Here is a 16,810-nt window from a genome sequence, read left to right as displayed (position 1 = left end):
ATAGCCAGCCAATCAGGATTAAAAAACAAACAAACACAACAACAACAACTTCACTTCTCACTTCCCACTGTGGTCCCCTAGCCTCGTGCTATGGTCCCCCATTTACCCATTTTTCACCCGTGGCCCTCTTGGAATATCCTGGAGGGCCCCAAGGGGCCATATGGCCCCACGTTGGGAAACACTGATCTTTAGTATCTCAGATGCAAATTTGTACTTATGCAGGCGAGCTACTTTTCAGGGTTCAATATGTAATTGGCTATATCCCCCAACTACCATCTTGCATCTGGTTCTGCAGCCCAACCACATGCTGAGCAGTGATTTTGCATCAACTCTGGCAGGTTGACATCAAGCTGCTAATAAAAGAAGAAGATTCTGCAAGCCTGGTCTGTCCAGACCTATTCTAGAGCATTCACACAGCAGTTTATTCAACAGTTATTCCCTGTTTATTTCCACACTGTATTTGAAATTTCGCACAGTGTAAAAGGTCACTTCTGGAAAACTTATGGAATACAATGTATGTTGAGCACTCATTTCTGTGCTATCTGATTCCAGAAAGAAGTCTGTTCACATTCCCCCCCCACCTCGCACACTCATGCCCTGCCTGCCTCTGGTGACCTGAAAGTTGAGATGGGGGTTGGTGGGTAGGTGGCTGGGTAGCTCCTGGTGCTGCGGGGTCTCTCAGGACTCTCCCTGTTAGTCTTGGAAGTTGCTGGAAATGGGTTTTTTCCCTTCACACCAAGAAATAATGTTGCTGCCTGTTTGTAGGGCGGTGAGGGCAATGGCTAGCAGAAGGACTCTCAGATCCTGCCCAAGTAAAAAAATAAAATGTCACAAGCGAGTGAGAGAGCAAGGAAGGGATGGGCAGGCAGGCAGAGATGTGATGCACCCACCACACAACGGCTCTAATGGCCAGGAAGAAGAAAGCCAAGGAGAGCAAGTCAGTGGGGGCGGCGAGACACTTAGAACAGCTGTGCAAGCTGCTTTGCCCCTCTCTCCATCTCTCTCCTGCTTTTTTCATGCTGTTTTGGTGACATTTCCTGGTTCAAATCAGTTAATTTATTTATTTTGTGGTGACATGAGTAAATGTGGTCACGCATGAGTGGATTGTGTGTGGGGGGGGGTTGTATTTACAAAATGAAGAGTCTCTGTTAAATGAAATCATAGCTACTCTATTCCAGAACCATTTTCCTACCCAGAGGCCACTTCCAGTCTCATGTGATTCACGTATGCACAACCCACTTAAAGTGACAGTATCCTCATATCTTTCCCTTCTACCAAAAAAAAAAAACCACAACAACCAACGGAACCTATCGATCAAGAGTTCTCTATTAGCCTCTGGGTTGGCTTCCTCGGTTTTGTAGATCTATGAGGTATAGGTAACATTTCAGCTTCTGCTTTCCTTTGGTCACTTCTGTCCATGTCAACTGCATGATGGCTTTGATCACCATCAAGATCTTTTGATTTTGCTGTGTCTGCAGCCAATTCTGTTCTTTGCTCCTGTTTAGGAATCAGTTGAAGATCTCTTCTCTTTCTCCGATATCTTTGTTCTTCTTCTGTCATCACCTCATAAGATTGAGGAGATATTTCTTGAGTGGCCACAGCCTTTAGTGGCCACATTTCCCCACTATACATATGTACAATTTACATCAACTTTGTGCCTCAACTCCATGTCTAAGTAACCAGGCAACCTGTTTCTTACCTTTCTCCCAAACAAAGCTGAACAGGACAGAGTCAAACTTTCAAAGGTGCCATTCTGTAATTCAGCATGGCCAAGTAAGGATCTGTGTTTGAATTCTCTCATTTTTTTAGCATTCTTTTGATGATCTTGTCTTGACACCATTTTTCACCAGCCCATTACACTGTGGGTATCTAGGACCTGAAGTAATGTGCCTGAAACCATACTGTTGTGCAAATGCTTTGAAATCATAGCAATCAAATTGAGGAGCACTATCAGACATGACTATGGCTTAGGTATCCTGAAAAAACAGATTTAAGGTGGAAAATGATATGCTGAGCAATGAAATTTTCAGAAAATGAAAATAGTAGTCTAGAACCATACTTTTATCCAGAATGAAATAACAAACAACAGGTTTCTGGAAGCCACATCATAGGTTGCTTTTGTTGATAAACTTTGTATTTTTGACATGCTGCACAGTTCTGAATGAGTTTTTACATATCCTAATTAATATTTGGCCAATATAGGACACTGGGAGCAAGCCAATTGCATTTTCCATGTCTAGATGTCCACCATGAACCCATTTCAGCATCTCTTCCTTTAGAGAGCTGAAAACCACCAATTTGGTACCTTTGAACAGAATTCCATCCAGTACATACAAGTCTGCTTCAAAATGGTTATAAAGTCTTGGTATGTGTTTTCCACATCTATCAGAATTGATTGCTTGTATTACTTTTCTCAAAATAATATCATGAGCTGTGGCCCTGGCTATTATGAACCACATCTGGTCAGAGACTGGGACATTTTATTTAGGCAAATTTACATGTACTACTCCAGAATCAGAATTTGCTTCAACCTCAGTCCCATTATAAGCTCTGGACAAAGTATACATAATTACTAAGTGTTTACCAGGACTATATTCCAGTTGCAAATCATGTAATTGTAATTCAAAAAACAGTCTCTGCAGCCTAGAGGCATTGAAAATGCACAGGCATTGTGACTGTACATTCCATTTTTGAAGTGTGTGTTCTGTTCAAGGGCTGGTTAAATTGATCATATAATATTCAGCACAAAGACCAGCTGAGCACAATCTGAAAACTGCTACCAGTTTTCTGCCTCATTCTGAGTTAGAGCAAGAGAAATGAGGATCAAAACTCCCAATGCATGAGTGGATTTATCATTCAGAAATGTGGCTTTTTTCAGATACAAGAAGGTTGTAGATCACAGAGGTGAACAGAAGTTGAATGGGAGTAAGAGGTGGAAATTAACTAGGAGATCTATTGCGACCTAGGATAAAGACTACTGAACAAATAAAATATAAATGGTTGGGTACTGGGAAAGGAATTTACATGACAGATGGATACACCTGTGAAATTTAATTTTCTCAGTTTTCCATTTCTGCATCATTTTGCAATTTTTTAAAAAGGGTCCACACAAAAATTCATTAGGGTTCCTGTGCATTTTACCCCTAATGTATGCATTTTTGCCTAATATATACATTTTGCAAGTATTATATATCTTAAAATAGTGTATTTTTGTATGTTATTTTCACCAATATAGGCATTTTTGTGTGCATTATTAGGCATAAGTACTGCATTGCAAAATGCTAATTTCAATGGATAGTTCAGAAAATGTGAATTAGTTAGGTTTACATTAAAATGAGAACCAAATAAATTGTTTCCCATTCCTAATTGAAATTAGAGTTGGTTTAAAATCTCAGGAGAATTCTAGTCCTGTTTTTTATTCTCCCCAGAACTGGGCAGCAGATTTTTATCAGAAGAAATTACAAAATGTACTAGATATTGTGAATACTTCTTTGTAATTCTTGCACACAGGCTTAAGGAACACTTGTACATGCAAATTTGCCATACAGTGGTACCTCGAGTTACAGACGCTTCAGGTTACAGACTCCGCTAACCCAGAAATAGTACCTCGGGTTAAGAACTTTACTTCAGGATGAGAACAGAAATCGTGCGGCTGTGGCAGCGGGAGGCCCCATTAGCTAAAGTGGTACCTCAGGTTAAGAATAGTTTCAGGTTAAGAACGTACCTCCAGAACGAATTAAGTTCTTAACCCGAGGTACCACTGTATATCACACTGCAGCATGGGATGATTTAATAACCATGGCCTGCCAGCAAATGTTCTAAATTCAAACAGGCCTTGCAGATTTTGACAAAACTGCCAGAAATTTTGCGAGGGTTGCTTGGCCCCAGCTCTGCTATTTTCAAATTGCAGCAATAGCAGCTGTAACTTCCTGCAGGGAAAATGAATGCAAAATTCTTATTCAAGTATTTTGTGAGAGGTAATATCCCATTTGTTAAGCTCACACGGCAGTATTGTTTACTTCATATAGTACTATGTTTTGTTTTGTTAATGTTGATAATCCACCCCACCTAGAACATTTCCCCCTTACAGTACATGATTATACATAGTGCGGGTATTATTCTCAGTAAGATATGATGTCAAAAACCTATTTGTGTAGAGTCATCATTTCAAACTAAGGAGACTGCCTTGCAAAAATGTCCAACCCTCCTCAGGCAAACTGTCCATATATTTTACTCTCAGCCTTCTGTTCCTTAACCAGTTGCTGATCCTTCAGTTTGGGCAATTCATTGTCCAGTCACTATGGACCATAACCTACTTATTTTTTAATTTAATTTCTATGCCACTTAATTTATTATAATATATCTCTAAGCGGTGTACAAAAAACTGAAACAGCAACAGAAAACATTACAAAAATGCACAGTTTCATATAAAAATGTTGCATTAACACAAAGTTACTAATATATATAAATCAGTATCATTTCAGTTTTCTTCTGACATACCCTCTCAGCCTCTGGGTTCTCACCCAAGGTCCAACAAACTCTCAGCTCACCCACAAGTCTCACAGCGAGATGTGTTTCTGGAAACAGCAGGCATCACCCTAGGCTCTCACTCTAGACTTGCTTTCTATAGGCAGACACAAGGTGGATGATACCTTCACCGGCTACCCACAGCTGTGTCCCATTAAGCTGAACTCTCTACACCTAGTTCCAGGTACAGCAGGTTTGTTGAGTTTCCTAGGGTGTCCAAGGGGTGGGAATAGGGTCCTCCCTCCACTCACAGCTCTTTCTTCACCCTCTGTCCTCTCCTCCTCCTTCAGCTGTTTTTTCTCTCAGACCTTCCTGTAGCCATATAGGTTTACAATTTTTGTGCACTCATCCTACCTCTATCCAAGCAGAAAAACAAAGAAAACTACTGTCTGGCACCCCTAGACTAAGGATCACTGATCATTTTGCCCTTTGGGTTCCACTGCACTTTCCCTATTCATAAGGAAATATTTTCCATCACTTAGAGCCACATGGCTTCACTATTGGAAAACTCCAAAGACAGTACCTTTGCATATTTCCCTGTACTAAGCAGAGAGTAGATGTGAACAGATGTGGCCAATTCTAAACACCAAGCACAATATCCTTACTTTAGCTTAGTATGGACTAAAGAGCACATCCATTATTTGAAGGAGGACTTCACTATTTTTCACTCACTGCAGATAAAGTGTGAGCATCACACCCATTACATATATTTGCTTAATCACTTTAAGAATGAAGTTATGATAGCACTGTCTGCATTAATTTTGGTGATGGTTGTCAGATTTGACATAGGGATGCACACTTCCCTGCCCAGCCTCTTTGGTAGGCATCCATGCAATTCCTCATCACACAACCCCTGACCCCCTTTTTACGTTTTAATTCTTGGGTTTTTTATCACATACAAATGGTTTTCAGCCATGGCTTACAATGAATTCATGTTGGGGGTATAAGGAATCTACTGGAGTACACCAAGGTCTTTCTGCTAGCCATGCATTCTTTCATTTTGTTTCATTTTGTTCACCTTCAACTGCTCATTAGCTGGCAGTGACCAGTCATTAACCACCACCACCAATGACCCCTGACTCAAAGAGAGGCCAAGACCTGAATGGCTAAGGAGAATGACTTCTCTGTTGTTGCTCTTCAGAGTGGTCCCTTTAGGATGGGTAGAGGGCAGCACGGCAGGAAAAAGTTCACCTTATGGTTTGATAAACCAGCATTCAAGTCTCCCTCTCTATGCCAGTGCAGCAAATAATAATAATAATAATAATAATAATAATAATAATATCGAATTGTCCTAGCCACTTATGGCAATGAGAGTCTTGGCCAAGCAGGTTTTAAAAAGTGGGTTGAAATGGTACTAAAATTTCAGAAGAGGCCATGTTTGTTACAAACTATGGAGGGGGACACATGTGTTTCTATAGCAACCAAAGCAATAAAAAGTATCCCAATGTAATCTCAATCCATTCAAAGCTATAGAACACAAGAGAAAGAGAGAGAGAGAGAGAGAGAGAGAGAGAGAGAGAGAGAGAAATTGAGCTTGATTAAACTAACATTTTTTCGAGATAGGAACCAAACTCTAACCAGAGATATGGCCTTGTCTTGAAAATACAATATGATACAACAATAATAATGATATTATTTAGATTAATAGTTTGCTATGACTCAAGGCTTCAAGCACTGACTAAAGACAATGCTCCAAGTTAAGTTTGAGCATCATAATTGTAGACATGGCTCAAAAGTTTCAAAATCGGTCTTTGTGCAGTGATCTTGATCATCTCTTCTAGTGCCTAATAGAGTGACATGCGTACATTGAACAAACTGTCTCTCCTATACTGTATAAAGCAACAATTTAACTGATGATTAAGGTTTGAGGCAGCCTTGGATATGGCAGGTATGCAGAAAATCCAGGCAGGTTTAACTCAGCTGTCAGTAATAAAAATGTAGGGTTAAGCTTCCAAGTGTTAGAGCCCCTTCTCAAAATGTCTCAGTCTGATTTTATCACTCTGAACAGAAGCAAAAGATTGTGGAGGAAGTTTTTATTATTTCAACTGCCTGTTGAGCAAGTGACATCCTTGTCATGCTCCCCATTAGGAGACGGCCAGGGAGAAAGGGCAGGAGAAATTGCCAGCTGTCACCAGGGACAGCTTTTGCTTTTCTAAATGAAATATTCAACACAGAAGGTATGAAATTTGAGACACAGCAGCTTACTTAATTTGCTGACACCCAAGGCTAACCATGCATGCTGTGCTAGACACAGATTGACCTGTTAACTCCTTTGTCCACTGCCTAGCTCAGAGACTAGGTTTCCTGAACACCTCTAAGTATCTCTCCCTACTTAAGCAACATGTTGTTGACAATCAATTTATTGAAACATACATAAGATTTCAGCTGCCCATTGTCTAACCTGGAAAATACTTTGCAAGCTGAGGAGGAAAACAAAAATAATGCACTGGGCTTTAAAGAAGACAATGCTATCTTGCCTCTTAACAATTCTACAGTTCAAGGAACAGTACAATCTATGCAACCAAGGTTTGCCCTTCACTAGAACATTCACTTCCAGGGACAGCATAACTACATGTAACCTTAAATGTAAATAAAAACCGTTTGGGTTCATAGATTTGTGGTACAGCACAGATGAGAGAGGATACCGCTAAATGGCAGAACTGCTCTTTACCCCACTCCTGAGGCCAAGACAGAATGAACTACCACTGGCATAGGTGAGGGAGGAGGGCAAATCCATCAAACACTCCCCTCCACTCTGATGTTGAGGATTCTAATTAGAGATGCATGAGCATCCCAAAAAAGGAGGCGTGCATTTGCAGTGGGCAATGCAGATCTCCAATGGAGTATTCAATCCCAGCAGTGAGGGATTGAATTATGTTTTATTTTATTCATTTCAACAGTTTATATACAGCTTAGCACCATAGGAAGAAGACAAGATAAGAGCACAAGAAGAGCCTGCTGGATCAGGCCACTGGCTCATTTAGTCCAGCATCCTGTTCTCATAATGGCCAACCAGATACTTATGGTCTGAAAGCAGGAACGTAGCCATCATAGCTAGTAACCGTTGATAGCATTCTCCTCCATGAATTTATCTAATCATCTTCTAATGCACTCTACTTTGGTGGTCATCACTGCCTCCTATGGGAGTAAGTTCCAGAGTTTATCTATTCACTGTGTGAATAAGTACATTCCTCTATCTGTTCTGAATCTTCCAACATTCAGCTTCACTGAATGTTCATGAGTTCTAGTGTTATGAGAGAGAGAAACTTTTCTCCATACAATACAAGATTTTATAAACTTCTATCATGTCACCTCTCACTTGCCTTTTCCCTAAACTTCAAAGTCCCAAACTCTGCAACTTTCCCTCATAGAGGAGTCACTCCATCCCCTTAATCGTTTTAACTTCCTTTTCTTAAACTTTTCCAACTCTATAATAGTCTCTGAGGTGAGGTAACCAAAGCTATACACAGTATTACAAATGTGGCTGCACCATAGATTTTTTTATAACAACATTATGATATCAGCAGTTTTATTGTCAATGCCTTTTGTCATGATATTTAGCACGGAATCTGACTTTTTCGCAGCTGCCACATACTGTGTCAACATCTTCAATGAGCTATCCACTATAACCCCAAGGTCCAATTCCTGGTCATTCACCACTAGTTCAGACCCCTTAAACCTGTATTTAAAACAGATTTCTTTTGTGGCAACATGTATCACTTTGCCCTTGCTTACACCGAATCGCACCTGCCATTTTACTGTCCATTGGAGAGGTCCTTTTGGAACCTCTAAGTGGTGTACAGTAAGGTTACAAGATATGATAAAGATACAATAAGGTAAAATGAACTTTGACTGCACAGTGGGAAAATAAGGTTATTGTGTCAATTTTGCCACCAAGCATTATTTATTTGTTATTGCTTTTAAAGAAAAGAGAAGGGAATACCAGAAATAAGAGGTGACAGAAAATTTGGATATAGTAGTGTGTGTTGAATGTTGCAGGATGAGACTAAAGGTGGGTCCAGTATATGAAAAGGTTGAACACTATTGCCATATACAACGTCTTTACAGATGTCAGATGAAGATCTGTCTATAGGATAGCTGCAGGTAGCAAAGTCTTGCTAAGTAGGTAGGTATATAAGCTTGACTTACTGGGATGTGTAGGTCTCCTACTTATAGAAAAGACCCAGTTCTGCCAAGAGCAGAACCATTCTGAATAAGCACATCATTAGGATCAGCATTTATTGTACATATTTAAAAAACCAATGTCATAGTGATGCTATATGACTCAGCAAAAATGCCAAGACTGACTAATGTAGTTCACATCACTCAAGACAGTGTACCTTAACCTCCTGATGGAACCATGCTGCCAGCGGCATAGGAAGGGGAGCAGTTGTGAAAACTACCAAGTGCTGGAAGCTCTCACTCTCTTTCCCTGAACTAGCAATTAAAAAATGCCCCGAAGCAAGTAGACTAATAGTGCTAAATTTAAAAAAATCCAAATGCTGATTTAGGCCTAATCTTATGTAGGTGGCATTTTTCAACATCATGATAATGGCTAGTTAGCAAGATTATTCTGAGGGGTAGGGAGAACCAAACTCAGATGAACCTGCACTTCTTGCCTCACACCAAGTGCACTCCTTACGGGGTCTTTGCTGCGAGATCACATTCACCTGGTGCTATACCAGCTGCACTGGCTCCCGGTGGAGTACAGGATCAGGTTTAAGGTGCTGGTTTTAACCTTTAAAGCCCTATACGGCCTAGGACCCTCGTACCTATGGGACCACCTCTCCTGGTATGCCCCACAAAGAAACTTACGGTCTTCAAATAAAAACATCTTGAAGGTCCCAGGCCTCAGAGAAGTTAGGCTGGCCTCAACTAGAGCCAGGGCTTTTTCGGTTGTGGCTCCAATCTGGTGGAACACTCTGTCACAAGAGACCAGGGCCCTGCGGGACTTGACATCTTTCCGCAGGGCCTGCAAGACAGAGCCGTTCCACCAGGCCTTTGGCCAGGGCACAGCCTGACTCCCTCCCTCGGCAATCTACGCGGAGCTCTGGCCCAATAGTTGCCAGAAGCTTGAATTAATTAATTTTATAATGAATGATTTTAGAGTGTTGTTTATGCTGTACTTTTGTACTGTTTTATTGTTGTTAGCCGCCCTGAGCCCTGCTTCGGCTGGGGAGGACGGGATATAAATAAATAATAATAATTATTATTATTATTATTATTATTATTATTATTATTATTATTATGCCACAGGTGCCTGTGTGGCATTGTCAAAGGACAATATGCCCTATTTTCACATTTCTCTGCTACATGTTTACATTTCCCATGTGACAAAGGGAGACCCAGAACAAAGAGTACTGAACAAAAAAGTAGATAAGAATATGGGTAGTTGGGAACCTCTTGTCATGCACATTTGCTTATACTCCTCCACATACGTAAGAAATTGACTGTACAACAATATAAACATTAGTTCTATGCATTTAAATATAGTTGTTGTTATTTGAAGATTTAAAAAATATGCCACAAAATTAATTTCCATGTTATTTGGGGCAGCAAATGGATAACAGGCATATCCAGCAAAAGATGCTCAAGTGGAAACATTAAAAAATCCAGATTCATTTGTAATATTTTAGGAACATACTGTTACATTTACATCTGTATTCTGCCCTATATCCAAAATGTCAAGCAAACATTGTGTTTAAAACCAGACAGAAAAACAAATCTTAAAGGGCAGTGAATTAAAATAATGCCGCCAAAGGACTCTAACAACTTCCTTCTCTATTACCAAGTATCAAAAAGAAATGCTATACTTTCCACCAGAAAATACTGTAATGAATGACCACAGGACAGAAGCTTCATAGCTGTGGGCCAATCTCTCTTGACAGAACTCTTCTGGTTAAATATCACACCACACCACAAATGCAAGGCAAGAAAGTCGTGCCCTGCGTGTGCAGAGGGAACTGGGAGCTGACACAAGAGCAGTCTTCAACAATCAGAACACTGAACAATTGTTCTGAAGAATCCTTGTTTGTGGTGATATGTTGTAACCGTCCACAGAAATTAGCAAAGCTTGGGCTACTTTTTTAGTGATGGGTACTGAATTATGGCTGCTCAGGTTGGCTGAACTAAAAACAAACCTGTTCAGACAGCAGCTACATGAAGATGGCATCCCTGTGTCATCCCTGATGACAAACACCTCCTTGTGTCATCTATGGTAAGGTTATCACGTTACTATCATGTTCACTGTGATAGATTCTAGTTGGCTCTCCTTCCTCTAATTCAGAGGTACCTAACCTGTGTCCCTCCAGATGCTGTTGGAATAGTCAACTGGCAGGGACTCTGAGAGTTGTGACTTAACAACTGGATAGCCACAGGTTAGCCATCCCTGCTCTAACATATCAGAGACAAACAATGCAGAAGAAAAACAGATTTTGCTTATACTACTAAGATTACAATTATTAACACATTTAAATTTAAAATTTTAAATCCCATTGAAACCACACACAGAAGAATATAAAACTTACTTTGATGGATACAAGTCCTTCTTGTCTGCTGATCCAAGGCTCTGGAAGACATAAAAGGATTCAGTTAAATCCTACTTTCTCCCCAGGTTCATGGAGCACACAGAGCAAAGCATTACACAGTATTGTTGGGGCAGGTAGCTGTTAAGCTTTTATCATTGATTCTTTGATTCACTTGTGTCACAAATAAATGAGTGCTACTTCATGGAAGTATAATGAGACATTAGGGTGCTCTCATATGAGGAATTTTTCAAGTGCCTATGGTTGAATCAGCATATCTGACATATGCAAAGCATGAGGAGAATGCACCAATACCTGTGGCCATATAACTGCAAGTCCAAGTTGTTGACTAGAGACTAGCAGGATCAGCATGAGATAAAAAAAAAATGGCAAACATGGAAGGGGTAGGGGTGTAGCTGAGGGGAAGAGCATATATTTGCATGCAAGGAGCTTCATTACCTGGTATTATCAGTGTAAAGAGATTTTAAGAAACTGTTGCTAGGAAAACAGTTGTCTGAAACCCTCTACTAGTCAGCAGAACCATTACTATTCAACAGACATACACTACACCAGACAGAACCAATGATCGTATTCAGTATAAGGTTTGAATAATTTCATGATTTATGCATTTGATTCAGTACTACTTATCACCTCTTCTTTGAGCTTCTTCCACTTCTGGATTTCGTGCTACAGTGTGAATCTAGCCATAAGGAAAGCTCCCTTCTTCACAAGTCACAAGTCTTAGTTATACCTAACTGTATGTTAGACCTACTACAAGTCCAGTCTTGTTTTGGTGCTACCAGCAAAGTCAAGCCTCCTATTTCAGTTAGGAAATTCAGCTTGCATAATTGCCAGTACCTCAACTGCACCTATACTATAGGAAATGGGGTACCAAAATCCATGCCAAGCAAGCCACCTTGTTCGCTCCAAATGTTTCTCAATGCACTGAAAGGGAAGGCTGAGTAGAGAGACAGGAGGAAATCTTGAGAATGCTACAACCATAAAAGCAAACATGGCTGCCAAGCGCAAACTGTACTGAATCACTAGCTAAATTAATGCACTTTCTTCAAGCCCTAAAAACTGTCAGAGACCTCAGACATGAGCAACCCAGTATGCCTGCAAGGTTGGGAGAGATTCCCATGAGGTAATCTACCCAAAGTGAAACTCATCCATCATCTTTTTCAGGCTGACATCACAATGCCTAAGTAACTTAAGTCTTTGATAGAACCTTCAACTGCCAGTCAAAGAATATGTATATTTCTAAATGCAAACCCCAACTGGGAGTCCAAAAAGAGAACATGACAGATTGAATTCCTTGGAGGCCTGGCAATTTGCATACACATTAACCATTCATTTGCAAAGAAGTAACAGTTCACTGTGGACTCAGCAAGCTGCTACTCCCAGTTTGAGTTATGAGGATGTACTAGGTGTATACACACATCTGTGCACTTCCTTTTTGTGCATTTTATAAAACAAGCAGAGATAGCAAAATCACAGCAATTTAAGTTTGAAAGAATGTGCCTGGGTACCTGTGATATATAAAAGGTTTATATTCTTTATCTTTGGCAACCTGTGTCAGTCACAAGATACGACTGATTTGTGGTGCACAGAGTCATACATCTTTAACCTCTCCTACAAATGAAACCGGGGGAACGCAGGTGGCGCTGTGGTCTAAACCACTGAGCCTAGGGCTTGCCGATCGGAAGGTCGGCGGTTCGAATCCCAGCGACGAGGTGAGCTCCAGTTGTTCAGTCCCAGCTCCTGCCCACCTAGCAGTTCGAAAGCACGTCAAGTGCAAGTAGATAAATAGGTACCGCTCTGGCAGGAAGGTAAACAGCATTTCCGTGCGCTGCTCTGATTCACCAGAAATGGCTTAGTCATGCTGGCCACATGACCCGGAAGCTGTCTGCGGACAAACACTGGCTCCCTTGGCCAGTAAAGTGAGATGAGCGCCGCAACCCCAGAGTCGTCCACGACTGGACTTAACAGTCAGGGGTCCCTTTACCTTTACAAATGAAACCAGGGAGCAACTGCTCCCAATGAAGTTTCATTAGGCTTATTAGGTGAGGAGAAGTCATGATGCCACTGGAGGCTAGGTCACTAGGGTGAATGGGACACTCAGTCTCAAACTGCCTGCAGCCACACTGCATCTGCCTACCTTCTGACTTACAACTAGTCAATGGAATGATACAGGTTATCAGTTTCCTCCTCTGTAGTCTCGTCGTTGTCTTTGTAGAACTCACCAGAGGGGATAATAATAATAATAATAATAATAATAATAATAATTTATTTATTTATACCCTGCCCATCTGGCTGAGTTTCCCCAGCCACTTTGGGCGGCTCCCAGTCGAGTGCTAAAAACAATACAGCATTAAATATTAAAAACTTCCCTAAACAGGCCTGTCTTCAGATGTCTTTTAAAAATAAGATAGTTGCTTATTTCCTTGACATCTGATGGGAGGGCGTTCCACAGGGCAGGCGCTACTACCGAGAAGGCCCTCAGTCTGGTTCCCTGTAACCTCACTACTCGCAATGAGGGAACCGCCAGAAGTCCCTCGGCACTGGATCTCAGTGTTCGGGCTGAACGACGGGGATGGAGACAAAACTAGAATGAGTTGGTTCCACCTGTCATTGGTTCCAGCTCCATGCACTTTTGGTCTCTTTGCTTTCAGACACCACTATTTGATGCACCAATTCTCTTCTGCTGAACACTATCTACTCTGCTTGTGAGAAAGAAGTTTGGGAGGAAATATTTCCCAGAAATAAGCATACCAGAAATAAACATGCAGCTGTACAAAGGCCATGCCCCTGTTGCCCTGAGAAAGGTGGCTTACTGTTATTTGACCTGAAGATTTACGGGAAAGAATGGGAAAAAGTCAGAAATAGGAAAGCAAATCTACGCCTGGCAAGCTCACTTCCAGAAGCTTATTGAATATTCTCACCAACACATACTTTACAGGGTGGGAGGAGTAAAAGAGGAAATATAAAACAGATAGACCAAACCTTAGTTCAGGAAGCCAAAATGTTCCAAAAGATCTAAAGGACCTTCTTGTGCATTCAACCTGTAGTTCTATTCTCTCCTTGTTTTATGTGCCCATGTGCCTTCTTTTAATCCTTCTTTGCCTTGCAGGAGAAAGATGAGGCTGAGAGTTACTTGCAAGCAGCATGTTTGCACTCCAGAGCTGCTGTTGTACTTTTACATTGTGGTTGCCAGGCAATGGCTACAAGCTGACTCCAAAGCAGTAGGCAGCAACCAGGCAGAATACTAATCAATGGAGCAATAAACCTGCCCTCCCCAAAGCTCACAAAAATGAGACCTGCCCCCTAAAACAGCAGCTTAAGCAACTAAAGCTTTAAGATTACCTATGTGCAAAGTAAATTGAAAAGCAAAACCTCAGGCTTCTATTCTGGAGGAATAGTAAGCTTGTGGGCAGGCCTGTGGGGGTTGTTGGGTTTTCAAAAATCATCATTTGTGTAGCATTGAGTTTTCCTGTAAGTGAGCAGCTTCTTACAACAATTGCAAATGAGGCTAACATTACACTAATACCCACTCACCTCCTTATTTGTGCACTACGCAATTGGTGTGTGTGGGGTGAGTTTATTGGTGACAAAATCTGCTAGCTTGCTCACTAAACCAGACTTTCAAAAGTACTTGGAGATACAGGCAACAGGTGCAGTACAATCAACAGCAAGCAACAATATTTGGAGGGGGGCAGCCTGAGGAGGTGGTAGAGGTTGATGGATCAGCATCCCACAAAGTAAACTCAAAGCAAATTCCACAGGCTGCAGCCAGTACTTGTTCCATCACTTTTCAGTCGCTCTGAAATTTTTATTCCCTTACAAAAGTGGTTTCTGCTTTTCTGCCTTATCCACAGGCCACTTTAGAATTTTGGTAGGTGCAGGCTTGAGTGTACAGCTGCAGCCTCCCTGGCTGTCCACACTTCCATCCCTGGTTGTCCACATCCCCTCAGTCACCTCAACAGTAGGGTAAGCACAACAAAAATATTGTCTTCTACCTATATGGATTTCAATGAATTGTTTTCGCACAATAGAGAATTATCTAATGTAATTTGTTTTGTCATTAATAGACAAGAGAATCACTGAGTGGGGCAGAAGACACAGAGAATAATTTTTTGACATAGAAGTGGACATGTAAAATGGCAATTGTTAATCAATGCTCCAACCCTCCATGTAACACGTTAAAACACATACTGAAGGCTCAAGTTACAATACCTTGTTTCTTTTCTTTTCTTTAAACAAATTTTTAAACTTTTTCAACATAAAATATAATTTTTGATGGATGTGGAAAACTGATTTGAATGGTTATAGTAAAATATGCAGAAAAGTATGATATGTAAATGAACCATGGAAGGAGAAGTTTGTAAAGTTTGTAAAATGTTTATTTTGAAATATAAAAAATATTTAAAAACTTAATAAAAATTATTATTACAAAATTATTACAAAATATTCAAAAAAAGGCACTACAAGATAACACCAGGCTATATTATATAGCTACTTCTCAATCTGCTAGGTGCTGTTTTCTTGATCTTCCATCCCAGGCATCTCAGGTTCACTTTTTCCCACTCAAAAAGTCCAGAAGTAGCTCTTGAATTATTATTATATTATAATAATTAATAATATACCCAAGATGGTCCTTTTCCAGTCCAATGTGATAAATTTCTCTCCAATGATTCCAGCAGATCTTAATACTAGTCCTTCTTTCTCTGCTTTTTCCAATTTCCCCCCCAACATCAGTTGTTAGAGGTTTAGAGGCTTCTTGTTGTAGATTTGGAGCTGGAAGGGAAATGGCCATCTCCACCATCTGCAATAGTCTCCCAACTCCTCTGGTTGTAAATCCATTTATCCTGGCATGACAACAGCTTCCTTTGTCTGTCTTGGTCTTCTGGACAGCTGCAAAGACACACAGCCTGATCCATCATCAGCAGGTGTCTCCCACTCAGAAGTGTGAGAGGTGTCAGTTCCTCTTTGACACGGAGAGGTGTCAGTTCCTCTCTCTGACAGGTCTTGTGTATTCTCCAATCTGAAATTTCTCTGATGCAATTTTTCTTGAAATTCTCCACACAGAGCTAAAATTCCCAGACTGGTTTAAGAGCCAATCCTTATTCCCAGGGAACTCTGGGAACAGCTCTGGGAAGGTCTCACAAGATCTGGTGGGGCTGCCCAAAATCTTGCAAAGACCTCCAGAGCCTTCACAAGACCTTCGCAGGTTCCATTAAGCAAGGCAGATTGCTTAAATCCCCTTTCTGTGCCAAGTTCTCCCATTGTGGAGAAAGCTTTTAAGCTCTCTGCATTGTTGTGTGGGCTCTAGGAAGTCTCATGGGAACCTTTCAGAGCCCACTAATCAAGGCAGAGACCCCAAATCTCTCCACCATGCATAGGTGGCAAGGCCTGCTTGGCACATAGGCTCTGGGATGGTGCCATGGGAGTGGTTCCGGGTTTTTCTGGCTATATGCAATTTTGGCTTCATGTGCAATCCCTGGAACATAACTCCCACATAAGTTCCAAGATGACTGCACTTCCATAAATATTTATGAATGTCACAAAGTAAATTTCATTAGCAAAGGCATGTTTTCTCTTAATTGGAAATTCCCTGTCTTATTTTTAAATCAGAACTCACCATCTGACTCTTCAGCTACTGTAATGACGAGCAAGTTTCTATCCCTGAGAGATCCCTGCTCTCAGAACAGGACCTTATGGCAAAGTCTAGGGTTGCACTCAGCCAAATGAGCAAGAGGACC

The 16,810-nt window shown here is 40.9% G+C and overlaps 1 protein-coding gene across 11 annotated transcripts in view; it reads right to left on the bottom strand.

The window, feature by feature from the left end:
- Window positions 1-16,810, bottom strand: part of LOC128401994 (ankyrin repeat and fibronectin type-III domain-containing protein 1-like) — a 315,884-nt gene that overhangs the window by 111,353 nt on the left and 187,721 nt on the right. For 9 of the 11 annotated variants that reach the window (XM_053365682.1, XM_053365690.1, XM_053365687.1 and 6 more), the window contains one exon: window positions 11,055-11,095. In XM_053365682.1, the coding sequence (XP_053221657.1) occupies window positions 11,055-11,095 (41 nt within the window). Of the gene's footprint in view, window positions 1-11,054; window positions 11,096-14,054; window positions 14,226-16,810 lie in introns of those variants that run through there. The other 2 variants (XM_053365693.1, XM_053365695.1) reach the window with 1 other exon arrangement.

The sequence above is a fragment of the Podarcis raffonei genome, chromosome 14 (genome assembly GCF_027172205.1).
Source record: "Podarcis raffonei isolate rPodRaf1 chromosome 14, rPodRaf1.pri, whole genome shotgun sequence".
Taxonomy (NCBI): Eukaryota; Metazoa; Chordata; class Lepidosauria; order Squamata; family Lacertidae; genus Podarcis; species Podarcis raffonei.
This window is presented reverse-complemented; position numbering and strand designations above follow the sequence as displayed.